The 27,338-nt window shown below is 45.0% G+C and overlaps 3 protein-coding genes across 3 annotated transcripts; all 3 read right to left on the bottom strand.

Annotated features, from left to right (window-relative positions):
* Positions 1–2,121: 2,121 nt before the first annotated feature.
* Positions 2,122–7,866, bottom strand: LOC100834634 (sulfate transporter 1.2). Its single transcript, XM_003574412.4, has 14 exons — positions 7,647–7,866; positions 5,609–5,970; positions 5,486–5,534; positions 5,182–5,389; positions 4,936–5,110; positions 4,365–4,430; positions 4,161–4,274; positions 3,949–4,065; positions 3,732–3,858; positions 3,361–3,647; positions 3,069–3,259; positions 2,873–2,958; positions 2,711–2,787; positions 2,122–2,612 (listed from the first exon to the last, which is right to left on the bottom strand). The coding sequence occupies exons 2-14, from the start codon at positions 5,939–5,941 to the stop codon at positions 2,469–2,471; spliced, it is 1,974 nt and encodes a 657-aa protein (XP_003574460.1). The 5' UTR covers positions 5,942–5,970; positions 7,647–7,866; the 3' UTR covers positions 2,122–2,468.
* Positions 7,867–12,269: 4,403 nt separating this feature from the next.
* On the bottom strand, positions 12,270–14,039 carry LOC104584206. The gene has a single exon (XM_010238386.3). It carries the CDS (start codon positions 13,950–13,952, stop codon positions 12,750–12,752), a length of 1,203 nt encoding a protein of 400 aa, XP_010236688.1. The 5' UTR covers positions 13,953–14,039; the 3' UTR covers positions 12,270–12,749.
* Positions 14,040–22,244: 8,205 nt separating this feature from the next.
* LOC100834333 (protein SODIUM POTASSIUM ROOT DEFECTIVE 2) lies at positions 22,245–25,745 on the bottom strand. Its single transcript, XM_010236808.3, has 3 exons — positions 25,081–25,745; positions 24,125–24,200; positions 22,245–22,696 (listed from the first exon to the last, which is right to left on the bottom strand). Exons 1-3 carry the CDS (start codon positions 25,447–25,449, stop codon positions 22,578–22,580), a joined length of 564 nt encoding a protein of 187 aa, XP_010235110.1. The 5' UTR covers positions 25,450–25,745; the 3' UTR covers positions 22,245–22,577.
* Positions 25,746–27,338: the final 1,593 nt, after the last annotated feature.

Below are 27,338 nucleotides of genomic sequence, written 5' to 3'. Positions count from 1 at the left end.
ATAGATCATTGACGTGCACTGGAAAGGATATGGCGCTATCTAAAAGGTACGGTGAGTTATGGAATACATTATTCAGGGCATCCAGCTGTGCTTGTGCGATATTGTGATTCGAACTGGATCTCTGAAGCAGATGATCTCTACGCCACAACCGGGTATGCCTTCATACTTGGTGGTGGTGTAGTATCATGGAGATCTTGCAAACATACCATATTGACGAGATCAACTTTGGAAGCAGAGCTTGCTGCTTTAGATACATCCACCTTTGAGGCAGAGTGGATGAGATATCTTTTGATGGACTTGCCGGTGGTTGAAAAACCAGTGCCGGCTATTCTGATGAAATGTGATAATCAAAAGTTTATTACTAAAGTGAACAGTTCGAAGGATAACGCCAAGTCATCAAAACACATGAGGAGACGTGTGCAGTCTGTCAGGAAATTGAAAAATTCCGGAGTGATAACTGTCACATATATTCAAACAGAGAAAAACCTGGCAGATCCCTTTACTAAGGGGCTATCACATAATGTGATAGAGAGTGCATCGAGGGAGATGGGGTTGAGACCCATGAATGTTGTGCCATAGTGGTAACCCGATCTATGTGATCGGAGATCCCGTGAAGTAGGATCTGGGAAGAACGGAGCTATCGGTATAACAGAGGAGAATATGTTATAACCCTCTCTATGTGAAGATGTGCGACTCTCAAATTGCTGTAAGGCAGGTTGGCGACATGCCTTAATGTGTTCATTGCGGCTATGCGTAGCCAAAGATGTTGTCCTACAGAGTATTCTTGAAAGAACACACCTATATGAGTCCGACTGTCTAACGTCGCAATCTATGAGATTTGGATAATCTCTAGTAACTCATGAAGAGACCACGGAGTATGACGCATATGCTCCACCCGCGGGGTAGACTACTGATAGCCCAGTACTGGTTAACTTTGAGTGAAATCTATTTCACGCCAGCTTGCAATTCAAGACTTAGTCCATTGTGAGTGTGGATGGATGTAACTTAAAGTTCTAGGCAGAAATTCAACTTAACAGTCTCTGCTAAAACACTAGTATATAAATAAGTAGCGAGAACAAGTAAATCTAAATGGGTATTTGAGATCTGGTGGGGGATTGTTAGAATTTGGTGTTGTGGACCTAATCAGCCCAAACCCAATTTTAATAAATTCTGAAAATCTCAAAGGCCCATTCATGAAGTGGGATGAGGGGAGTGGGAAGAGAATAGTCCCACCTTGCTAGTTTAGAGTGAGTGAGACCAACATATAAGGGATGTTGTTTCTCACCTATTGAGCAAGTGAGCAAGGGAAATCCCCACGCGCGCTCCTCCTCCTCCTCCGCTCGCCACGACACGCGCGCCGCGTTTCGTGGATCGAGTTCGAGTTCGAGTTCGAGTTCGAGCCGTGGCTTCTTATCTTTTTGTCACGCGCGCGAAATATTTTTGGAATCTGTTACGTGCGTGACTATATATAGAGCCGCCCCATCGGCACGCAACACAACCGAGCTAAGGTTTCGCCTGTCTCTCGCTTTTGCGCCGTCGTCGTAGTCTACTCCATCCTGAGCGCCAGCGTGCACTAGTGATCTAGAGAGCAGGTCACCGAAACCTTTCGCCTTTGCGATCCTGTACGGAAGAGGGCGAATAAGGTTTTTGGGAAGCGCTCCGCGCGACTGCTCGCTTCCCTGCAACCACGGGTCGTCTACCTTCTTGATCCGGCGGGTGCGCGACGCGCCGCCGTCTTCTTCGTCAACAACTTCATCAAGCGAACGCAACAGCCACGGCTTCCTCTTCACCGCAACAGTACGAACATCGTGATTCGATCTGTTGTTTAGTTATGATCTGCGAGTTCATATTGTTGTTCGTTGGGTTGTTTAATACTTTTAGTATTTTCGAGATGCATCTGCTAGTTGCTACTGTCGTCATGATCTACATTCTGGAATTATTCATTGAATTGTTATTCTCGAAATTGCTTAATTTTCCAACATGAACTTATTTTATAGTTTCATGTAAAAAATATAGCCATGAAAACAAGAAATAATAGGTTACCCAAATGGTAAATTAGCAAAATATGGTTCAGCAAAATGGGATTACCATAATCCATTGCAATGCCAGATAGAACCTATGTACGACAAAAGGAAAATTATCAAAACTCTAGTTTACAACATTTCTATAAATATTTCTTATTTAAGAGAACGGGAGGGATTCGGCGATTGCACTTTATTATAGTATATGTTTCCCTTGAAACAACTTATTCTATGTTTTCACCAGTCTGTACATTGGACACAGATATAATTTGTAATTAACCACCTTATGCTGAAGCAGCTGCTTTGCCTCTGCACCTAGCTACAGTTTGTATCATCAGTACTCCCTCCGTTCCATAATTCTTGTCGTCGCAACAAGAATTATGAAATGGAGGGAGTATATGACACGTTTACATAGATACTACATATTACTGCCATAAGCATTTCGCCTCATGGTTCTTGCATCGATTTAGTAGTGCAGAACCGCACGGCGTCAGAAACAGCAAGGAAAATATTGCTGCTTCCTATGTGCTCGGTGAGCTTGGATGCATGCAGCTTTTCAATGACAATGGAGCCAGGATTTGACAATATGAGCTGCCAAAATACACAGCGCATCATATTAATCATTGAGCTAGTAAAACTTTTGCATTCTACTTTTTAGCCTTTAAAAAAATTAGTTTCAATGAATTTACCTGAATGTCTCTCTTCTGAAGATTCTTGTATAGATCTTCAAGAGCATGTATGCCACTTGTATCGATATCGATAACCGCTGCACCAGCAATTTTAATCAGACTGCGTATGATGATTGTAAAAATAAATTGAATGTTCTTAGATCACTGAGTCATTCTACTTACGTGACATTTCAACAATCAAGAAATTGATTTTAGGCAATCCCTCTGCCTTGGTTTTATCTTCTCCGTCTGTCAACCACCTAAGAATTCTGCAATGGAGCACGAGGTATCAGGCCTATGTGGCTGAAATTGCTGAATTCATGTGGATTCCACCCTTACTCAAATTCTAATAACTGTGTGGTAAATTTACAATATTTACCTCTCTCGGACGTAATTGGAGTTGGAAAAATAAATAGCAGAATCAACCCTCACTATCACGACCCCAGGAATAAGTCTTGCTTCTGGATACTGACTGGTGTTCCTGTATATTGTGGTACCTGGAAGGTTTCCAAGCAGTGCTGTCCTTGGCCTTGTTACTTGAAGAAGTATTTTAGCAAACGAGATGGATACCTGTCGGTATCCAAAACAGAAGGTAAGTTCTACTACTTATCTCTCTACGAAAAGGCTAAAGCAAATTATGATTTCTTCATCTAAGCTAGGTCGCTTCTTACAGCAATCAAGAGACCAATCTCAACGGATGCAAAAACAACACCAAAAAATGCTCCCATGCAAGCTATGAAGTCCAATTTGTCAACTTTCCAGATGAGAATTGCTGCTTCATAGTCCACCAGGCCAATAACAGCAGAAATGATGATCGATCCCAGGATCGCATTTGGTGTATACTTGAATAGTGGTGTGATGACTAACAAGGTGAGAAGCACAACTATCGACATAACCACATTGGATACTGGTGTTTTGCAGCCAGCCATGAAGTTAACAGCAGAACGTGAGAAAGAACCTGAAATGCAGCGGATGGGTTCAGGCACTGCATATTTGAGAGAGTACACTGTCGGCTCTGTTCAGCAATAATATGTCGAGTTACCTGTGGCGACATAGCAAGATGTCATTGAGCCTACTATGTTCATTGTTCCAAGTGCTACCATCTCCTTGTTTCCATCTAATTGATAATCCTTCATAGCAGCAAACGTCCTTCCAATTGCCACAGCTTCCTGGTAAGGTTGGTAACCACAGATTGATGAGAAATCTGGAAATGCACGAGATAGGAGAAAAACAATATGTGCTCGTATCAGCATACGCACTGTCAAACCAACAATGCCGCAAACAAGACCGATCTTGAAACCTTTCGCAAGAAATGGACCGGTGAAATAGATCTTGTGTACTGATGATGGGTTAATGCCCTTTTCGATCTTCCTGACCTGTCATGGCCAAGTGCCAACAACATTCCATCCATGACTAAAAATACATGGTCTGTAAAACTGAGCCTTAGTAATACTAAAACTTGATTACTTACTATCTGAACACCTTGCTTGTCAGCTCGAGTAATGTATACAAAAAAGGTTGCCAGAATAACTGAAATTATAGGAGCAATAGCCGGCACCCAGAAAAGTTTCTTATTCTTTTTCCCCTGTGTACATCAAATATCATGAGTATCTGATAGTATAACTTTCTGTATTGTTGAAGTGTTGTGAAGTTCATGAAAATAAGAGATGCTCACGATGTACTTGGCAAACAGAAGGAAAGCCAGGAAAGAGATGCCGATAACAATTGTCTGCCAGTTCCACTGCATATACAGAAAACACCTAGTCAATACTACTCAGCCAGACATTGACAATATTCATCCTATGCTAATGTCTGGGGCAGGAAGAACCACGAAAAGAGGGGAACAGATTTAAGATGCCTGTTGCAGCATATGTTAACGGTAGAGAGTAGGGAGAGGCATTTTTTTATTAATAAATTTAGTGATTGCGATTCACAGATTTTTTTTTTCCAAATAATTATCTCCATATCAGGATTGTCTTTCTGTTAATAAAAAATATTCAATTCTAAAAGGTACTTCCCCCCTCCCATATTAAGTGTGGCTGATTTAGTACAACGTCCCATATTACTGATTTAGTAAAAAGTTGTACTAAATCAGCGACACTTCATAACATATTAAATTTGTACTAAATCAGTAACACTTCGTATGGGACGGAGGGAGTAGAATATGTAAACCCAGGAAATTCAGAGAAATGTTGTGACCAAAATAAAAAAAAATGATATGTTACAGTTAAGTACGAGATAAGTACCCCATGATGAACTGAACCCCATACAGATTCCATAACAGAAATAATGTCGGTTTTCCTTGTAAATTGTGAGATACCCAACACATATTTCAGCTGCTGCAGGGCAATAGTAATGGCTGCTCCCCCCATGAACCCGACAATCGCTGCATGTGACAAGAACTCGATGAGGAATCCTAACCTGAAAAATTCCAACGCTTAGTTGAATGCATCTACATTATCGGCAAATTTCTGGTAGATATTTGTATATACCTTAGAAATCCAAGAGCTGCTTGAGTGATACCAGCAAAGAAGGTTGCTGTGAAAGCAAGGCGCATGTATTCCTCCTTGTTTTTGACATGGTCAACCTCATTTTGTAGAAGCGAACCTATTAAAAGAGAAACCACAGCAACTGGGCCAATTGCTATATCCCTTGAGCTTCCCATGGCAGCATATATCAATGGGGGAATGAAGCTGGAGTCTGAAAACCAACAGAAAAATGTAAATCATAATGCCAGATGAAGCAAAAATACTTTTACATCTAAGATCCACAACTGATGCTATAGGAGAAACTTACATAGCCCATATTGGGGATCCAAATTAGCAAGCTTCGAATAGCCGATATCCTAGTAGAGTCCATATTCAATGTCAGACACAGTTTAGGTAGTCAAATCACATGTGGAGTAGTAACCCTTCATACCTGAGGAATGCAGAGACTTGCAATTGTCAATCCGGCAATCAGATCGCCTTTGAACTTGCTGAAGTTGTAATCCCTACCCCACTCAAAAACTGGAAACAAGAACTCCAAGCCAATCATGAACTTTCTACATAAAGATTGGTCCTTGTACTGGCGTAGTGGGTTGTCATGGAAGAAAGTCTCTCTCAATGTCTCTGTAAACTCGCTGGCCAAATTCTTCTGAGGGGGATAGCCCACCTTGTACACCAAAGGTGCTTGAGATGGGTCATAGGCGGGTGCCTGTGTGGTGACGCTAGGTTCATTTGCTGCTGCCTCATCGGATATATGATGAACCATCTCAGGTATTGGAACAACTTTTAGTTATCCTGGGGAAATTGTTGAATTAATTTTAGTAAAAGAAGCGGGTATGGAGGCTAGATGTCAGATTACTTCAATATTGCACCAATGATAATCACAATAAACCCCATCAATGAAAACATCCTTTCAAAATTAAATGCGAGAAAACAGTAAACTGTAAAATGAACAAGGCTACTACTACGAAAAAAGCAATGGAGAAGCAGTGAAGCTTCGCTATATACACAATGTTGGTCAATCAAACAGAAATGTCCCAACTGAACCTTGAATGACATGCTAAATTGGTTCCCTCGCCCCCGTATACGATTCAAAATTATTATTTTTATTTATGTCCACTATTTATTCATTGAGCTATGTACAAAAAGAAAAGTTTTACAATGTCAACTAACGTCACAGTTTTTCCACTTTAAGATGAATAGAGGAAGAAACATATATGGTGCAATCATGCAATAAATTCTAGTTAGACACCAAATAAGTATAAAGAGTATGAAACTTTTTAATCAAAAATGATATTTTCATTAATTTATTTGATGATAAATCCTGTATAGCCATAGAAACACAGAAAACACAGAAAAGAAGAATTAGAGCGTGGTTTTATTTTGATGCAACCAGGTGTTTCTTTGAATTGTCATTTGTCAACCTGTAGTTATTCTACTATCCATTCTATAAACATCGCGTGGAGAAGTATAAAAGGAAAAAAGAAAATGTAGATTGTATTGTTCAGTTCAGAGTGACTGTGTGAACAATGGATAATAAGGGTGAACTGCACAAGAGTTTCCGACATAGTGTCTAAAAGGTCAACCAGGTTTATTCAATCAGCAATAATTGGTTCAGAATTCCAATATTTCTTCTAGGATCCTGTTCCAAGGCTAATATATCAACAAATGAGTCAACCTTTTCGCCTAGGCTGAATAGTCCAACACAGTAGATATTCCACTAGTCATGAGTCTTGACTCCATAACCAAAGATTCAAAGCAGACAGATAAGCAGTTGTTAGCAAGTGAAGGAATTGAACTATCATCTACAAGGTACAGATTAAGTTAAGCTTAGTCTAGTTATCATATAAGCATCGATTGAATCACAGTTGATCCCATAATGGTTAGGCACTGTTCACGGTATTTTTCAGACAATCTAAGTACTACAGTATTCCGTTTTGTAGGATAGTTCCTGGAGTCGCTACAAAGCAGAGATCTGCTGTCAGTTTAGGTTGGGGATAGATTGAGGATAGATTGAGTAACACTTTTCGTCACAGCATGGAGGATGCAAATGACGAACCGACTGAAAATTCAGGGAGATATTCAACCAATTATGAGGCATACAAAAAGACAAGATGTATGAGAGAGTTGCCGGTTCCGCGTCCATAGAAAACGAGGGATAAATAAACTACTGCTTGGGTTATCCCAAAGGAAGAAGCTGATGGCTACAAAAAACTAGACAATTCAGTCCGAGAAACCCCAAAATACAACCCCACAGCCCGGAACAAACTTAATGCAGTATGAACTCCCCGGATTTAAAAAGAAAAGGAATCCCAACAGGATTTTAACCGGAATAAAAACGAACCCCAAAGCGAGAGTTAATTGCAATCTACGGACTGCAGGGGAGAACGAAACATGCCCGTGCATGCGGGGTACGGGGGTAGTAGAGAAGTTGAAGCGATGGCCGGCCGGATCAAGGAAGGGAATTATACCTGATTAGATAGTGAAGGGCCCTCCTGAGACGTACGGCGAGAGCCGGCGGGCGGATCGCACGATGGAGGCGCTGCCTGACGTCCTTCGGAGGATCTCCGTTCACCCGGAGAAGGAAGGAAGGACGGGCGGAGTTAGGACGAAACTGAGGCGAGAAAAGAAAGGCGCAGCGCAGCAACGGAAGGAACTCAGGAAGCTATCAGTCTCGGAAGTTTATAGGCATCTGAGAGCACGGGGCATTCAGACGAGACAGCTGACGGGGAGTTAAGGACGGCCAGGCCAGCGGGCCAGGCGACGACAAAAATGCCTGGGTGTGGTGGTCCCGGTGGGGCCCACTTTTAATAGTGGTTCACAGGGGCAGACCTTGACGGCTTGACTAGTCCAGTCTACGGTACGGGTGCACCGGTCGCCAGGGAAGAGGTTTGTTTGACCGTGGAAGGGCAGAGCTAGCGGTGTGCCGAGAAGTGAACGACATGTAGCTTTTTTGCCCGGAAGGACGGGAACTCGTACACTGGTGGAGTGGTGGGGCATCCGCCGGGGACGGGCCGGATGGGGAGAGATTAGCCGTCGCCCGTCGGACGCATCAAAGTTGAAACAACCGAATGGAGATTCATGGTAGAAATTCCAAGGAAAAGCCTCCATGCATCGTTGAATTCTTGTGTGTTTGCTTTCGAATTTGAGATTAAAAAATCTGAGGGCACATTAGTCAGAATGTTTCTGTGGATTTCTTTTGCTACCTTAAGGTCACGCCGCCGTGACTTGTGAGCAAGGACACCTCAAGCCATGGTAGTTCTCTTTCTCATTTGTGACACTGTACCACGTAACAGCTTTGCTGGCATTTTGGGAGAGGCATTTTTTAGAATAGCCTCAAATATTAGTTACAGTAGGCAATATATGGAAAGCCTCCAAAAAACAAAGCTATGAAGGCAATTTTAAGAAGTTGCCTTAAAAGCTTTTAATATCAAAGGCATTTTTGTAAAAAAAGCCTCAAAAGGTAACAACATCGGAGGCTTTATTGAGAAATTGCCTCCAAATTATCAAGATGGGAGGCTTTTCCAAGAAATTTCCTCGAAAACTATCACATATGCAAATGAGTCCTTCTAGTTCAATGTATTCTTCTTCCTCTGTCCCTTCTAGGGAGGAAACTACGCACACGCACCACCCATGGCAGGACCAACAAGGCGCCGGCGGCCGTCCCTTTAGTCTGACGCAGTCTCTCGTCTTCCTTCACTCCCTCTCTCTCTCCTCGATCTCCCTCGATCTAGATTGAGGAAAAACTGGCCGACCACCCATGGCTAGCCCAAATCCCAATTCGCCCCGATCTGCCAACAATCCCGTCCCTCCGTCGTCTACTCCTACTGGTGTGCCGGCGCCCATGCCCTCTGCAGCCTCGGCATCTATAGTCGCTGCCCCGTTGCCCATCTCCAGCGTTGGCGACTTCGAGCTCCTATGGATCGCATCCTCGACAACATCGCGGGCGTCGGCGACCTCGAGCTCTGGATCGCATCCTCGATATGTCGCAAGCGTCGGCGACCTTCATCCTCCTACGACAGGGCACTAGCTCCTCGTCGACCTCCTCCTCGATGTCGTGCACGCGCAAGGCCCAGCCGCCCGCGATCCGGCCGATCAACCGCTCCGCCGCCTCGGGCATTTTCCATCGTGCCCTGAACCGCCTCCCAGAGCGCAATTGGATCGATCAGGAGTGCAATGGCGATCGACGGCGTGGCCCACTCTGCCGCCTGCCCGCGTGCCTCTGCCACCCACTCCCTCCTCCTCGTCCACGCCATGGAGCCGCCGCCGCTCCTCTGCTCTCTGCCGGCGGCTGCTTGTTGTGCCCTGGAGTACCGCGTGTTTAGTCCCACATCGCCGATTGATAGAAAATTGAACCGCTTTATATGTCCAGAAGAAGAAAGGAAGGCAAGAGAAAAAAAACAGAAAGACATGACCATAAATTTTCCTTAACAATGGTGCTAATTGAAAATCATTAATAATCATCTGTGTTAAAAAAAGAGATAATAAGAAGCATACTGAGATCCTAATTGAGGTTTGGAAGTGCAGAAATGAATTGAATTGGGTAATAATATTTTAAAGCCCACTTGACAATTCAAGTCGTTTTGAAAATTGCCACAAATAACAATTGAAGGCTTTTTTAAGAATGCCCAGATTGTTGTTTTCGGAGGCTTTTTTTCAAATTGCCTTAAGTGACATTTCCCTTCCCCAACTTCCTTGTCATTTTTCATAAAGCCTCCAAAGACTTTTGAAGGCATTTCTTCTCCTTTAGGAGCTTTTCAGAGTGCCTCCTAACTTGAAACGTGGTGCAGTGTGATTTGGATGGATCTTTGTTTAGAAGTACGTAAGGGGATATGTTAAGTTCATGTATCTGACGCCGACTAGTTACAAATTTTTTAATTACAAAACGTAACGGTCAATACTGTCAATTCTCTTACAAAACTGATGGCTGGTTACACTGGCAGACTCTGCCGTGATTAAGAAAAACACATTTTACATGCTAATTATAGTCACACCCTGGCCAGTATGGGCTAGACTAGTCGATATTGTTTTGCCAGATGTCACGGTCTGAACTCAGCGTTGGTATCGTATAGTACTATCATGTCGATATATAATCATATCCAGTAATATGAGTATATATATGACACTTGTCTGAATGCTCTTGGAGTTGGAGTAGTCAATTTTCCCTACGCGGCGAGAAATTCGCAGCCTGCTGAAGTACTGCGTCGCTGCAAAACATACAAACCTGCTGCTTCATTCTTCATCTCGTATTAAGTGACTTTCTATTAACATGTATCTAGATTTTTTTAGACATAAATACATCTATATTTAGACAAATTTAAATCATTTAATATGGGACGGAGGGAGTATTTATGTTCGCCCGAAATCAACCCATTAACTTGATGTTTCACAAAAATCAACGCTTAGAAATATTCGTTCTACACAGGATGACTCTACACAGAAGTTGGCGTTTAGTCTTCTGAAACTTGGGTTCGATCGACCGGCATTCTTACGGGCAGTCTCTGTGCTCTGCAGCAGCCGAAAGAGACGGTCCTTGTAGCTAGCGATGCCGGCGAAGTCCTGGCCGATGTGGATTGCTCGTTAATTGGACACTTATGTGTAGCATGTACGAACTGGGTCTTTATTCTGCTGTCGTTACATTTGCATAACACCGCTCTGCCTAATCATTGAGATTATAACTGATGAGATATCAGGATGACAGCATCACAGAACTGCATATGCTACCAGAGTTGGAATTTGCTGTCGGTTCTTGAGTCAGAAGTAGCTGGATCGGGCGGACGATTCGGCGAGCAGGTGTAGACTTTTATGACAGGATCTTGGAGCAAATCAATGGAGGGAGGGATTCGGGCCACTGTCGTACGCATGCACTCCCGGTCGGCAGGAGTATTTTGGTCATATTTCTCACGGAAGCAGCGGATCCGGTGTGGACCTTCTTTTAGCAAAGTCAGGATCGAGGGGAGACTCGGACAAGAATTTACGATCGGAGCCTCGGAAGGAGTAATAAATATACATGCTACCATGCTACCGAAGATAGAAGAAATTATGCAGAAATTTTAGTGCATGATGGCATAGAAGGAAGTGCGAGACAATTTGACAATAGAGAATTTGTTGATAAATAGAACACATTTTCAGCGATAATTACACCTGTTTGTTTGGTCTTCTGTTTTAACTTTTGGTGCTTCTAGCTCTCTAAAAAACACTTCTTCCGTTTACACATGAAGTTAAGAAGCACGCCTAGAGGTGCTTCCCTCTAGAAGCTGCAGGAAGCAACTCTGGACGTGCTTCTCAACTTCATGTGTAAATAAGAGAAGTGTTTTTTAAAGAGCTAGAAGCAGCAAAAGATGAAGCAAAAGACCAGACAAACATGACCTCATAGCACTAGCAGCTGGTTGCAGTTGTATAAACACGGTTGAAGAAAAAAAAATACTAAAACTCTGAATTTGAATATGTTCGTAAAAAAAGTTGTATCGGTGAAGTGTCTTTAAAAAAATAAGAGGTCCGAGCCCAGCGTATTGCTGCTGCGGGCGGCCTGAAAAAATTCCAAGAGTTCGGCCGGACGGAAGGAAGAAGAATGGTGGAGATATAACGCTACGAGAATGTTATCGGCAAGGCAACCATGCTGTTGTTATGTGCAGCATAACAACCATTATTATGTGCAGTCCTGGAAAATATGGGAAACACATCTGCTGTTGTGCAATGACAATCAGCAGTTCCACACTACTGAAACATACTTTTCTACTTGAGCACACAGCTCCACACTACTGAAATAAACTTTTCTACTCGAGCACTGCTCCAGATCAGCTCACATTGAATAATTGATAGGAACAATTGGAAGAAGTAGAGAAAGGCAGTCAAAAAAGAAAGAAAACTGAAGAATTAGAAGCATGTTTGTAATTGTTAGCACAAAACATTTTGTAGCTTCTCAGTCACTAATTACAGGGATTGCAGCTTCTACATGCACGAGTTCAGTATGGTTTAGCTTCACAACTCACAAGAGACGCTCCAGAACATAACCCCAGAATCACAGATTCAGAACACAATTGATGCATCAGGAAAACTGTGAAATACAATATTAACATAGAACACAGATTCCGTACCAGAAAAACAAGTTATTCTCGTGCACGCGCGCCAACATTAACTGCAACCCAAAGTTTCCATGTATCTGATTCTGATGGTGCACAAACCACAGAATCAATTGCTGAAGCTAAAACCTTACCATATGCCAAGAATGAATTCTTATTGAACAAAACAGTGAACATGTAGCAAAATCTCACAATTAACAAAGGCAAAGATCAAGAAGAGAGCCTGAGGCAATGCGTCGGTCAGGAAAAACTCTGAACTGCACTATGAGAGATCCCCGTAGTACTCGAAACACTAGGAATCGACTTGTTCATGTCTCAGTAACCATTTTCATGTCTCAGATTCCACATTCCCACTATGAACTGAAAAGCAAAATCTCAACAGGAATCCCCAAAATTGGTCCGTGATTCATTCCAGCAGACAGACAAGATTGCACAAGTAGTACCTCTTCGCTTGTATCAGGCTATCTGCCTCGTGGTGCCAAGGCCCATGGCTCAATGGAAGAACCAAATCCATGGCGAGCAGTCGGACACGGGCCCTCGCGGCAAGACCCGCTGGATTTCCAGCAGGAAGCGTCGGTAGTCGCACCGGCCGGTGTCGCTGCAGCGGTAGCCGATGGTCGTCGAACCTGGGAATCTGTCGGCGTGCAGGAAGTAGATGTACCCGCCGGGGTTCGTGCGGACCGCCGTCGTGTAGGCCCTGGAGCAGCCGCGCCCGAGGAAGAGCAACTGCCCTGGTATGTCCCAGCAGTTGAGCGTGTAACGTGCACCCCGACGATCCTGCAACCTGACGACATGGAATCCTATCACGTCCGGGGCGACCGGCAAGGATTCGAACCTCCTGACGATGAGCAGATCCTCGCCGGACACCACGAGGTAGCGGGCGATGGGCTCCTCGGCCCCTCCGACAGCACCGAACATGCGGGTGGGGGCAGTGCCAGTGCGTCGCATCGTCAGCACGCCATCATCGGCGATCACCAGCTCGTAGTTATAGACAATCTCGGTGGTCGTGAGGACGCAGAAGCACCCGAAGTCGCCGCGCCTGTAGTGCACCAAGTCCTCCATGGATCCGAACCGATCCTCGTCCGCGGGGATCATCTCGTCAGCCCATGAAGCGCGACGGCCTACCTCTGTATGAAGCGGCGGCGACCAGTGTGCCATCCCCGGGCGCCAGAACGCGATGTTGGTCTTGCCAGACGTGATGGCGGCGACGATGTAGGCGCCGTCGGGGGTCGGCGCGGCGGACAGGACGGCGGCGTGGATGGCCAGCACGGGGTACAGATTGTTGTGCTGGATTCCCGAATTGCTCCTCACGGGCGCTTCCATGTTGTCAGGTAGGGCAATTTGTTTGCCGGAGAGGAGGTTGAGCAGCGCATATCGCCCGCGCGGAGCATGGAGCTGGACGACGAACCAGCCGCCCGGGAAGGAGCCGCAGAAGCGCGCGCCGACCGGGACGTGTCGGGAGTACTCCTGGTGGGTGGTGCCTCCAAAGACCCGGAAGTGGGAGGTGCTCGCGGTGGACGGCATGAGGAGCCAGGGGAGCTCGGCGGGCTGGTTCTCCCTCTCCACCGCGACGAATCGCCAGTGCCTACAGACGGCGGAGGCGTGGACGCGGTCGGTGAGGGTTGGGAGGTAGCGGAAGATGCGTCCGAGGACGTCTTGGTTGAGGTTCGCCCACGTCTCGCTCTCGGACGCCATGGCTTTGCAGGAGCAGGAGGGGAGGAGGGAGTTTTTCGTCTTGGCTTCTTGCCGGGGAAGGACAGGCGAGGGGCCGGAGGACAAATTGCTTGCTATGGGAAAAAGGCGAGACTAGCCGTTGCGGGACAGCGGGGAGACGGTAATGCATGTGGCATTTGTAATTTGGTACCTGTAACTTTCCGTATTTCAGAGATCACTAAAACAAACCCCTTATTTTTCAATATACTACTCCAGCTAGCATTGGCTAGACTTAATTTATATTGTGTGAACATATTTTGTATTGATGCTTTCCTTGGTACTTTTCTTTTATTCATCTTATTACATTAAAGAAAATATTGACTTGAAATTGTAGAATAGCTTGTGGCCAATACATATTGACGAAAACTGAATTAAATTGCAGAGAAGATATTTTCATTTAGCGTTGTATTCTTAATTTCCTCTTGGCTTCTTGCTCGGCAAAGGCGAAGCGAGGCCAAATTTCCACGGGGAAGAGGAGAGGATGTTCGTTGCGGGTCAGATAACATCGGCTTTTCTTAAATTTGGACCGTTATAATTCAGCCCCACAACTAATTAAACCGATGGCTAGATGTGTTGTCGGAAAATAAATCTTTTGCATGTTATGTGGCGATGACTAAGTTAACATTATTTAACACAGGTCAAGATGTCTAACTAGCACCGTCTAGCTTATTTACGAGGCTTTCAGTAAAAAAAATCAAATCTAGTCAAAGAAGTCAAGCCCCTAGCCATGGTCAAACAACTCGAATGATTCAAATGGAATGAAAAGGTAGAAGGGGGGCAAAAGCAAAAAGGGAAAACATGAAGGAATAAGACCTACGGTCCGTGTACCATCCAATTTCTTCCACTTTGTGCACCATAAAGTTAAGAGCTAAGATTTAATTTTTTTTCCTGTTTGCAACTAATTTCCCTCGCCCACCAAAGGTAGTCATGGAATTTTGTCATGGACACCTACACTGTATAAACCCCCAAGGGGTGCCATGTATCATTCACTCTCCTTAGAATAAACTCAAAAGGAGATGTATGAACCCCTCAAGAGATGACATATATCATTCACTCTCATTTGAATAAACTCAAAAGAAGAGGGTTTAGAGATCCTTTGAGCTTAGTTCCAATCTAGACAAGGGAACGGTTTGGGATCGTGTGAAGGTATCCTAACATCGATGCTCGGGAAGCCCCGTTCAGCCTGAACACGAGATGCCCTGACGAGAAACTAACTTCGTGACTTGGGGAGCCCCGTTCGACCCAAACATCAATGTTAAAAGCACGAAGCGAGGCATGTTCCTCGGTAAGAACCATAGGTTTCAGCATTCAAACATGCGAAGATGGGGCTGCATTCATTTTCACCTCCACAAAGAAGCAGCATATCAAATTCCTCACACAACTCAAACCGAGAAAGATCAAGGAAGTGATACTAGGCCGGTTTGTCGAATATCATGAACAACTCCGATGGAATTTGGGATTCATGGCCAAAAACCGCAGCCGCAACACTATTCTAATTAAAGTAGTAGTTTACATAGTCAACACTCGTATTTAACAATGCAATTAACATAATTAATAAAATTTAGTACTCTCTCTGTCCCATATTAAGTGACTTCAATTTGCCCAAATGTGCATGTATCTATGCTTAAAAAGCGTCTAGATACATGTAATAGAAAGTCATTTAATATGGGACGGAAGGAGCAGAAAACTAAACAATATTATGTGAAGATCAGTAATAAGGTAGTTATCATAATTCCTAGGACTCAGCCAGGTTTTTTCAATGAAACTCTCACTAATCCAAGAAGGTGGTCATACTTCTCTCTCGTCACAAATATTTCATGATGTGGGGTATTTCACAACTCACGTATCCATCTGGCTAGTATCCACTGTGTGATGCACCAGAAAGGCACCCTAGTGGTTGTTGATTGGCAAGACAACCTAATTTGGGAAGACACACACAACCAGCAAAAGACAATTTTGCACATATAACTGGCATTTTCATTTTGCACATATCTAAATTGTTTTTACTTCCAAGTACGATGAACAGAGATAGAGAACTGAAATATAAATTATCCTTGAAACATGTGCAGATTATGAAGTTTTTAGAGTAACTTATAAGGGAAGAAAATACCTTCTCCTTGAAGCTCAACAATAGCTGGATCATCAATTATTGGTTTAACCAGCATGTAATAAATAGGTGGTTCAGTCTTTGTCCTGCCAAACACAAACAGAGTCAAACAAGGAACAAACATGGCCTAATGAATAGGTACAGAAATCCCTTTGGACATCAAACATCAAGATATGCGTGCAATCAGAAACGCATCTTGTCTCAATTTAATTGTCAATATGGACACTTTTGGACCAGGAATAAAAATATCCCACGGCATGCAGAAAACAACGCCAGCAAGAAACACTAGTAGGAGGAATTAGTCTGGCTATTGCTCCATCCAGCAGTGGACAACTTGTTTTTTTTCAGAGGCTTTTCAGCTTGATTGCCCACAACTTTAGCGTTTACATACCACTGTCTTAGCAGGACTGGGACAGGAACAAAAATGTTGTCAAGCATTTCATTGTTCCGGGCTAGGTTGAAGGAGCGACATCAGATGAGATCTGGCCTCCTAGGCCATCGCCATCTGCTCCTCCCGAAAACGGCTGCTGAATTCATATCGGAGTAGTTCTTTATTAATAGGGCACAACAGAAAGAAATTTATTGTGCCGGCCACATGGGAGGAACTGTGGATGTGGGTTCCGTATTGCACGTTTACATGGGCTAACTTTTAACTAGCCTACATGAGTTCTGCAAATTCATGGTCCGGCCCACATAGCCCGTGCACGGTCTGCAGCTAAGGGATAAGATTGTTTTATCTTAGTTGTTCCATGTCATTTAGAAAAGACAACAAAACATGTTGTACAATGGTTATTTCTTTGTGTTATATCTTAAAATTAATGCTTAGATGAATAAAATTAACTAAATAAATGCTAAGAAAAAGTGAAATCTAGTACAATCGGAAAATTGCCTTATCATTCTTGTGAAGAAATCATCTCTTAATTAAGAGAAGGTTTGTGTTTTTTCTTCGCTTTTCTATATTCCATGTCAGATTTTATCATATGTGGTATCGCTAAGAGAAGGCTTTAATCACCCATTATACGCCTAAGTGGCCTTTCGGTGTACACATCGGTTGCATGTTGCTTCCGAGTTCCGACTGGCTTCTTCTCTAGCTCAATAATGAAAACCATTAGTACTACGTATTTTTTTTTAGGAGGAGAGAAAAAATTTCTGTAAAAAGGAGAGATTATCTGTACAGAGGCACCGAGTTTAACGAAAAAACACCTCCAGAAAAAGCCTACGAGGAAATTCACTGTACTTGGATTCTTTACAAAATAGAGGTATTGTCAACTCATTCCATACAAGACATTGTAGAGAAATAAGCATCGTAAGGAGTATGTCTCACTGGTCGAACGAGGATCTAAAGGCAACTCCAGCGGGGCGACACAAATAGGCCTGCACGATCCGGTTTGCCCTAACGGTCAAAACGCGTAGCCCAGCAGGGCGACCCATTTGCGCAGCGGTTCGGATTCTGGTCCGCGTCGACCATTTCCGGCCTCAAATCTGGGGCGGGATTGCGTCTCCACGGATGCGAAACGGAGCGCCACGCTGTTCGGTTCGTCCGTGCGTTCCAACCCCTTCGCCTTCCCTGTCCCCACCTGCTAGTGGCCCAACGCTCCCTGTCGCGGTCATATTACATGGGGACCGCGTCTTCCCCATTCCCCACTTCACTGGCCACTCGTCCCCACTCCCCAAAACCCTAGCCTTCACCATCGGTCCCAAGCTCGATGACGCCCTTCTGGCCGTGGTAGCGTGTGAGGAGTGCACCACCGGCGAGGCGCGCGGGCTCACTCCCGCCTGCTACCCGCGGGGTGCCGCCGGCGCCCTTCACCATCGCGCCGCCGCTGTTGCGCTCCCGGGCAGGGCGGCGCAACATTGGCGTCGCCCTGGCCCGGAGCTTCTAGGAGTAGGGCATCCCGGTCCCCTGGCCTGACGTCCACCTCCCTCACGGGTGGCGTCTCAGCTCGGAGCGGGTGCCGGTGCCCCCAGCGCCGCTAACCGGCCAGGCGCGCCTGGCCGAGATCATGCGGCGTCGACAGGCCCTCACGCCGGAGGAGCGCCGGCTGGATATGTACTAGCCAGAGTCCTCGTTCTGGGACAAGTGGTTCCAGTCTGAGGCCCTGCTCCGGCGTGAGGGCGTCGAAGTCGGCGTGGACGAGCCCGCTGCCATCAAGGAGGAGGAAGAGGACAATGGCGAGCTCTAGGCCGCTGTCGCTGCCTCCAAGGCAGAGGAGGTGGCGCAGCTGCCGCGGACAGCGGAGGAGGAGGCGGAGATGCTCCGCGCGGCGAAGGAGGAGTCGGACCTCGCCATGCAAGCTGGCCATGTGGCCAGACCTCGGCATGGCGCTCAAAGTGAGCGCCGACGAAGCCACGCCTCCCGCAGCCGGTCAAGGAGGAAGAGGAGGGCGACGACGACGGCTTCGTCTTGGAAGACAAGCCGTGGTTGCCATGTCAGCAGGGGCAGTTCCTGTTGCCGCCGAAGGACGAGGAGATGGCGGACCAGTCTCAACCGGTGGAGTGCTGGACTTCATCGCTGCCGCCCGTCATCGACCTCGTCTCCAATTGTTAGAGCGCACAGCGGCTCGGCCCATCAACTCATGACTCGAAGTAGGATCGGTAGGATCCAGTAGTATAGTAGTAGTCCTACTTTTAATATTTTGTATAGTACTTTAAAATTTGCATGTATGAAATATCTACTATTAATGCAACCATCTTCTCTCTCTTTCTTCCTGTAATTGCGTCCTTTCCGCTGGGTGCACCCCGTGACGTAGACGGACAGCCTGTCTTTTTTCTGTCCGGCCCGTGACCCAAACGGGCCAAACCGGACAGAGAATGCGGTCCGTTTGGATTGGCCGGCTGGAGTTGCCCTAATCCGCTAAGTGGAAAATTCAAATTTGCCGGCCTTTGTCATGGTAAAACACGTCAAGTAAACAGAAAATCGACGTGGTCCAGGTCCAGCTCAAGTCCAACCCAACAAGGAAATAAATGGCGCTCGCTTGGCAGGAGGAGGCCTCGAAGAACGGTGCCAAAATTGGACCTATGCACAGTTCCGAGGCCCTGCGCCGTCTCCCAGTCCTGCCCCCGCTGTGCATTTACCACCGCCTGATGCTGCAATGACGCTGGGTCTGCTCCAGGCCCAGGAGTAAATAAGCCTGCATCTCCCAGTCTTGTCTTGGGCCGCGAGAGACGGGAAAAAACAAAATGCATCTCTCGTTTCCTTGGCTGGTCCCTTCCCCCTTCCCCTTGCGGCTCGGCGCTTCCATCGTGTTCAGCAGGTGGACCATCTGGCTTGGCTTGGATCCCCAAGTTTGCTGAATCTGTCGACTTGTCGTCCAACGCCGCGGCAGCCTCTGCCATGGAATTCATGGCATTGCTCTCAATGCTGGGCGCAGAGATCTTTCAGGGTGCTCCTACGCTTGCTGGCCCAGAGGATGGGGGAACAGAAGAAAAATAATTAGGCTAATTATTGTACTAAACCAGACGACCAGGCCAGGGCTGCTCTCTCCTCGTGGACAACTGGATAAGACCACAACACCGGGCGGCAGCTTGATCTTCAGTGTTCAATTTCCTCTCTTTTTTGTTTTAGTAACACCTCGGATTGTAGTTTTGATTTAACTTTTTCTCAGTGTGCTGAACTCGTTCGCTACAAAAAGGAAAAGCGTATTATGTGCGCCTAGCAGGAACACCAAGTACGTACAGTGTAGCTGGCTACAGGAATTTTGGGTACGCAATCATTGCATGTGATGTGACTCGCTAGTAGCTAAACACATCGGTACGGCTCATAAATCCAATTTGTCCGGGAAAACTGACAAACGACGACCTACATGGTCCAGCTCCCAGCCTGATGAATCCAAAGCTCCGGCAATGGAATCAATGGGGCTAATCTTGGCAGCACCCGCCCGGCTCCTATATATCATTTCAAATGATTCTAAAAGGAGACCTACGGCATCGCAAAATATGTTGATTGAAACTTTACATATGCGAGTTCCCTATAAATTTGTATCGCAATAGATGATGCTCTTCAGTTCAAATAACTTTAAATGATGCCTTCTCAATTAATTAATGGTGATTGATGTGGTGGTTCCCCGTTCTACGTCGACCAGGATACCGGATCAATCCAGGAATTGATGTATGTATACCTTGGATATAACTACCAACTCTTGTTAATTTCAACATGTAGAGACAAAATTGTTGTGAACAAACTGCATATATATATTAATTAGAGCCGAAAATTTTAGGTGAAACCGCCTTTAAATAAGAGTAGGTGCGACAAACTAAAACCAAGTTTAAGTCTTCAGGAAACCAACTCCAAAGCGTACTGTAACTCAAGGAAGGAATCCTCGTCCTCCAACCTACGGAATACAGTACGTTTTATAGTCCTCTTAAGCATTAGTACGGCACAATACCTGCAGACACGAATGAGCAAGCTGCGAGAACAAACAGCTGCTCTCTCCGGCCGAAATTATTTGTCGAAATATTACATGTATTTAAACACTTTTTAAACATAAATACATTCATATTTTAATAAATTTGTGACAAGTAATATGGAGCAGCCTGCAGCAGCTACTGAGCAGAGAATAGAATAAAATGCACTTTAGCATCTTGTGTTTGTTGCAACGTCGCTCCTGTAGCATATGTCGTTTGTATGGTCGCATGCAACGGGCGATTGCTATGATACGATCGTTCTGTTCCCCAGCCCATGGTCATATCATATCATGATGCATGTGTGTACATTTACGTGGGTGTACTTTATGCGCAACTTGGCACGCCTTGTCGATCGCTTGGAAGCTTTGCATGTAGGCTAGCTGCTAGCGGTAGCAGTAGTTGGGGCCTACATGGGAGGTACGTAGCGATGACCGGCCGTCACTGCGCTGAGTTTATTTTTATGCTAATCTGTTGGGTAAAAACATGTAGGAAAAGCAGAAAAAAATGGTTAGCCAAATAATTAGCTACGGAGTATAGAAGAAACAAGAACGGGTGTGGGACAAAAGGGATTAGTATAAGAATCGGGCTATAATATTAAATGCAGCCTTAATAAGTTGGTGTGTCCCTTGTACAATCTGTTCACTTACTGTGCAAAACTCTGCTATCACTCAAGGCTCATTTTCAGCCAGGTGACCATTTTTTCTAAGTTGGTCACTGAACTGTGTCTATTGTGGTTCATTTCCTGAATTTAAGGATATGCTTTGTGCATTCGAAACCCACAAAATGCACACCCCCAAAATGATGTTTCTGTTAGTAAATCACAGTCCAACCAGACGAATTGTTTGGGGAAACAAACTATGCTGAGCTATCATACAGAAGTTGATCAAGCCTCCTAATGGACCTCGATCCTTTAATATGCATGTTTTTGGTCTTGTTCCATCCTACTAGCAGTTGTTTACATAAATGGTAAATTCAAGGACCGCAGATGCGATTAAAGGAAGCAAAAACGAAATCGAGCAATCTCCTTCAGGACAAAAAAAACATAGACCGATCGCGATCAGTCACTATCTTATTGCCTAGAACCGTGCACTTGATCTAATCGCAGTTTCGAGCGTACTTCCAATAATTAACGGGCTGTCCGCGTGAGACGACATGCGTGCACGAGATGCCTGTCACGGGCCGTGACTAGCTAGCAGCTAGAGCTACCCTGCTACATACATATACTACTTCTAATACATGCAGCCCTGAAATTTGGTCGTGAGATGCTTGCACACACTTCTGCCTTTTATTCCCACAGTACATTGCATGCGTGCAAGCATGCTCCGTGATCTGTGTGATCCGATTCCCTAGCCTAGCTAAGCTAGCACACCAATTCCGCAAATGCTGTAGCGTAGGAATTCCTGCACATGGACTTTGCAAGGATGTGTGTCACGGCAAATCAGTTCAATCCTGGTATAAGAATCCAAGAAATCGACCCCTTTCACGTGCAGCTCGATCCCTAGGAGAAGCAGAGATCTGTAGGGATCACTTAACCAAGATCACTGTAGAAACAATCCTATGCGAACTGCACTCTGCGTACGTACCATGCTCCTGATTTTATAATACAAGAAATCCACATATATATGCAGTCAAGGGAGCACGTACAGTGCGGCCCAACGGAAGCAGCCAAGCCAATGGCGACACCAGGATATGCACCGACGGACTGGCGATCTGGCATACAAGTATACTCTTCCAACCCATCCATCCGACCATCCATAGATCGATTTCAAAGAAGAAGGAAAAGAGCTGAACTGTAAGTAATAATATAATAAAGTAAGCATGCACACACGACGACGACGACGACGACACTTGCTTAGCTATCAGTTCACCATGCCTGTCTAAAGCTTTCACTGATGGATCGAAGGAACTATCAAGCCCAGCCCTGGCCCATGCATGTCTCCTTCCCCGGACCCAGGTAGGAGTACAACTTACACTTTCTCTCCTCTCTCCTGTCCCTCTCTCTCTTTCTCTTTAACCCAACCGAGGTTCTTCTTCCTCTCTGAGTACTACTACTTCCTGCAGCATTCATGGCCTGGCATGCATGGGTATGATAAGATTCAGACGATGAGCTCGGCCTTCTTGACCTTGGAGATGCTCTCCAGGACGCCCTCTGGGGACACGTGACCCATCACCGTCACCTTCTTGCTCTCCAGATCGATGCTGAACGATGTCACACCTGCATTGCATTGCATTGCTTCCACGCTGTCAGTCATGAAAAACAACCCATCGATGTATCCACGAGCGCACAAAAGAAACAACAGAATTTCTTCTACTCAATCCAGGAAAAGTCAATTAGTCATGCATGTACACATATTCACTACAGTAGTTTCTCTTCACTCCGACGGTCACTGCCTATCTTACTGTGCACAGAACCATGCCAAACGAGTAGCTCAGTGTTGTTACATGTAGCAACTATGCTTAGTCACTGTATCGTCCTACGTAGGCATACACGTCACTGTTTAGAGACAATTATTCAGGGGATGGGATCCCATGCATGTGAGGCCTCTGAAACGGATGAATTTTCAAAGGCTGGGGGTGTTCAGCTAGTCCCAAACGTTTTGCACTTTGCAGAGAGCCTTTGCAGGGCCTCTGCAGTGTGCGACTGCAACCTGCAGCTGTAGTTTAAGATCTCTTCGACCACATCAGCTGTGCAGCCACATGGATATGTTGGTGCTTTAGGGTAGTTTCCTCCTCTATCTACACAGGATCACTTCAGATTCAGGGGTATACCTGTTTCCATTTCTGAATTCACGGGAACAAATTGCTAGCCATTGACATGAGCTTGTGTGCGCAAAAAGAAAAAAACATGAGCTTGCATATATTGTACTACAAAATATAGCTAGCCATTTCCCCGCAAAAAAAATATAGCTAGCAATTTTACTGGAAAATATAGCCAGGGTCAATCTATAGTGTGTTTCAAATAGATTGACATTTTCTGCTCAAGCGATGAATTTTAACTGGACACCTAAAAATTATTCTAAATTTCGAAAAATACGAAGAAACAAAATTTAGTTTCCTGAGTCCCTACAAATTACAAAAGAATATGAAGTACTTCCTCCGATCCTAAATTATTGTCGAAATATTACATGTATCTAGACGTCTTTTAAGAATAGATACATCCATATTTAGACAAATTTGAATCAAGAATTCAGGATCAGATGGAGTAATACCAAACTCTTAACTAGCATAGAAAATTGCAGTGAACATTCAAAAACATTGTGCAGTCATGCATGAGGCGGTATATCCTAGCTACTCGGCGCACATACGTACTCTCAACCAATGTTTTTTGCACGGAACTGACAAATAGGAACATGATCCCGTGTACCGGCCTGTGAGTTTTTTGCACGGAAGTCTAATGAGACTTGACAGTTTCAGGTACATATGTACCGTACGTGATGACGGTATTGCCAGGGAAGTAAAGTGCAAATTGAGGAGATGTCGGAGACTTGTGTGCAAAATAACACAGACATGCTAAAATGGAAAAGGAATATATAGCATCAGGCATGCATATATGTCATGCAATTCCCAAAATCCGCAAGGAAAGGCGGTAACAACCTTTGGTGGCTAGTTAATTGGTAAATGTGGTGCTGCGGCACAAACATACCTTCCATTTTGGAGATGTGCTTCCTCACTTTCCCTGCACACCCCTGGCAGTGTATAGCCACCTTCATCACCACCACCTGCATTGGTTTACAACATATTGCGAGCAAATTAAATTAAGGTGAAACATGAGTAAACAACACAAGCAACAACTGCATATACGGAGTATGATCGATCTGCAGCTAACGATAACTCTGACCGGTATTCAATTTCGCTAATGCAAAAACAGACAAAGTACTGCTCGATCTAGCATGGCATGTGTAAAAATGGTCCACTAGCTAATTAATTATACTAATAGTAATTAATCTCCCTCTGTACATGTAAATACCAAAGAAAGTACTGTATTATAATCTCTCTTTCACTGTATCCATCTGTAAAAGGGGACATGTCTACTGTGCCGCAATCTGGACCGCTTGTGACCATCCTACTGTTCACCTAGCGTAGTCCTTTTTGTTTCTTTATTTGGAGTAAATGGTGTTACTGTATCTCACACATCTTCAGTTTTGACTCGGCGAGCCGGCCGTAAAGCCGGGCAAAAGTAACTATACTACCGCCACTATTGCCGAGTAAATGCGTTATCCCGGGGCCGGGAGTCCGGCACATCCCACACACGGTAGTGCTACTCAATTTAGAGTAGTAGAACGTGATGGCCAACATCCGTTACAACTTACAAATACAATTTTCAATTGGAATGCGTTTTAAAACGGATAATTAACGCCCCTAATTAATGTTATGGATATGCTACCCGCAAAAAAAAAATCTTATGGATGTGCTGAAGTAAGAGAAAAAGATATGCTCGAGGCCCGCAACCGGCACGAGTACTAGCACAAAAGAATTTGTTCACCTAATGTTTTCGCATGATGATGACGACGACGATGATACATGGTTGGTAAGATCAAGCAGTGGTTAGATAAGAGTAGTATCTTCTCGTATCGACCGATTTTTCGTAAACAAACGTACCTGGAGGACTTGGTCGCCGGGCGCCACGGCGGCGGCGGATGTCCGCTTGGCCGCGGCCATGTCCCTTGCCGGAGTCTCCTTGGGGCTCTTGGTCACCATGGGCAGCGTCACGGCCACGGGCGCCCCGCGCCTCCTCGGCACGGGCGCCGGCGCCGGCGCGGCACGCCGCCTCGAGAGCACGCGCGTGGCCTCGGCCCCGTCGCAGCCGCTGGCGCCGCCGAGGCGCGCGTACCGGACGTCCTGGACGAGGCGCGCGTCCTCGGCGATGGTGCGGTCGGCGCGGCGGCCCACGACCATGGACCTCGCGTCCCCCGGCACGCACACCGCCGTGGCCGCCTGCGACCGGCAAAGCATCCCCCCCGTCCTCATGGCCCTTCCTCGCGCCCGACACCGTAGCAGCAATGCAATGCAATGCTATGCACGGGGCTGGGAATAAAGGAGTTCTGGGAGAAGAGGAGAGGGTCTCCCTCGGAGCTTTAATAGGGAAGGAAGGAAAGAAGGGAAGCCGAAGCGGTGGGAGGAGAGGAGAACGAGGACAAAGTAGATGGAATCACGGTGGAATTAATGGGGGTGGGTTTTGTATGGTTTCTCTACCGGCATGCCTATCTCTCTAACTTTTCTAGTAGCAGCGCCTCTGTTTTGACTGCTGTGTACGAGTAGTAGTGCTGTGAGTGATGCTGGTGGAGACAAGATGGGAATTATTGCTATGGTTATGGCCTCCTCCTCCCATATGCTGCTGGTGCTGGCCATGCCATGCCTGCCTGACCACGCACGGACTGGGCTCCGGTCTCGCTCTGGTGCGCGCTGCGGCGGGCAAACAGCGACAAGATGTGGTGCGGGGTCTTGGCTCCGCCGGGCACGTCTCCGACGTCACCCGCTTGGAAACCTTGTCCGTTTTACTTTTTTTCTTGCAGTACACAGATAATATTGACCTGTGTGCGTAGGCAAGGTTCCTCTGTTTTTTGCTCTGTTTTTTCTTTCTGGTATGTTCAAATTTCCCTTACATTAATTTGGATACGGTCCAAGATTTCTGTTTTAGTTGAAGATTTTTATTGCTCTCCCTGCTTTTATTTGTGCCCAGCCACGCGTAATCTCTACGGATACGCGTTTAAATGTAGAAAGTTATGTGCCTATCAAGCGCAAAATCTTCATAGATGACGGATTGAATATGCAGAATTTATTATTGAAAAGTTATCTTACTACTATCTTTCGTCAACGGAAATTGTGCATTCAATGATGGAAGATTGTGTGTCGAAGGAAAAAAGACAAGGTTTTATTGTTAAAACTATTTAACCATGCAAATACCTTTCAAGTTTACCCCTTTTTTTGTTAAAATATATACACTCACATGTATGGTTGACATCGGATAATCACCTACGAGCAAAGAAAAGGTTAATTGCGGTTCCCTCTACGTTTTCGCTTTGTTTTTTATGAGGGTGTTCAAATTTTCCTTTTCATGGATTTGGGGTTCGAGATTTCGACCTTAAATTAATGAAGACGACCCAAATACGTTTGCAGATAAGGATACACATCTAGATCTAGAAAGTTACGTGACGTCAGTCAAGCGCAAGATCCGTGTAACAGACACATTGAATGTGTACAAGTTATACTTGAAAAGATATCTTAATCTCTTCCGTCAGCACATTTTGGACAGTTAGTGACGAAAGATTGTGCATGTCAAAGGAAAAAAAAATGCATGCTCTCACAAGAGCGGTCAGGTCTTATTGCTAAAACTACTTAATCATAAAAAACCTTTGGGTCGTTGTACTATTTTAAAAGATATACACTCACATGTATGGTCGACATGCGAATTTTGACATATGAGGACATATAAGGTTAACTGAGGTTTTCTTTGTGTTTTTGATATACGGAAACTCATTTTGATCTAGAAAGTGACGTGTCAAGCGTAAGAGATTTGTGTAGCGGATAGATTGAATGTGCAAAATTCAAAATAAAAAACTATAATACTCTTTTTAAGCGGAAATTGGGCAGTTAAAGATGGCAGATTGCGCCTATCGAAGGAAAAAATATAAAAGAAGGTTTTCACAAGAGCGTTACATGCAATGTTGTTAAAACTATTTAACCATGCTAAAAAAACCAGTTTCACTTTATTTTCTTAAGATATATACAGAGACATGAAATGGTCGACAAGGGAATGCTGACTGATCTATGTGTGTGGCCAAGTTTAACTCTTGTTTTCTCTATGATTTTGCTCCATTTTATATGTGGATGTTCGAAGTTATTTTCATGGACCTGGA

This window comes from Brachypodium distachyon, chromosome 3 (assembly GCF_000005505.3).
Source record: "Brachypodium distachyon strain Bd21 chromosome 3, Brachypodium_distachyon_v3.0, whole genome shotgun sequence".
Classification (NCBI taxonomy): domain Eukaryota; kingdom Viridiplantae; phylum Streptophyta; class Magnoliopsida; order Poales; family Poaceae; genus Brachypodium; species Brachypodium distachyon.
The sequence above is the reverse complement of the archived record's forward strand: the minus strand, read 5'-3'. Positions and strand labels throughout refer to the sequence as shown.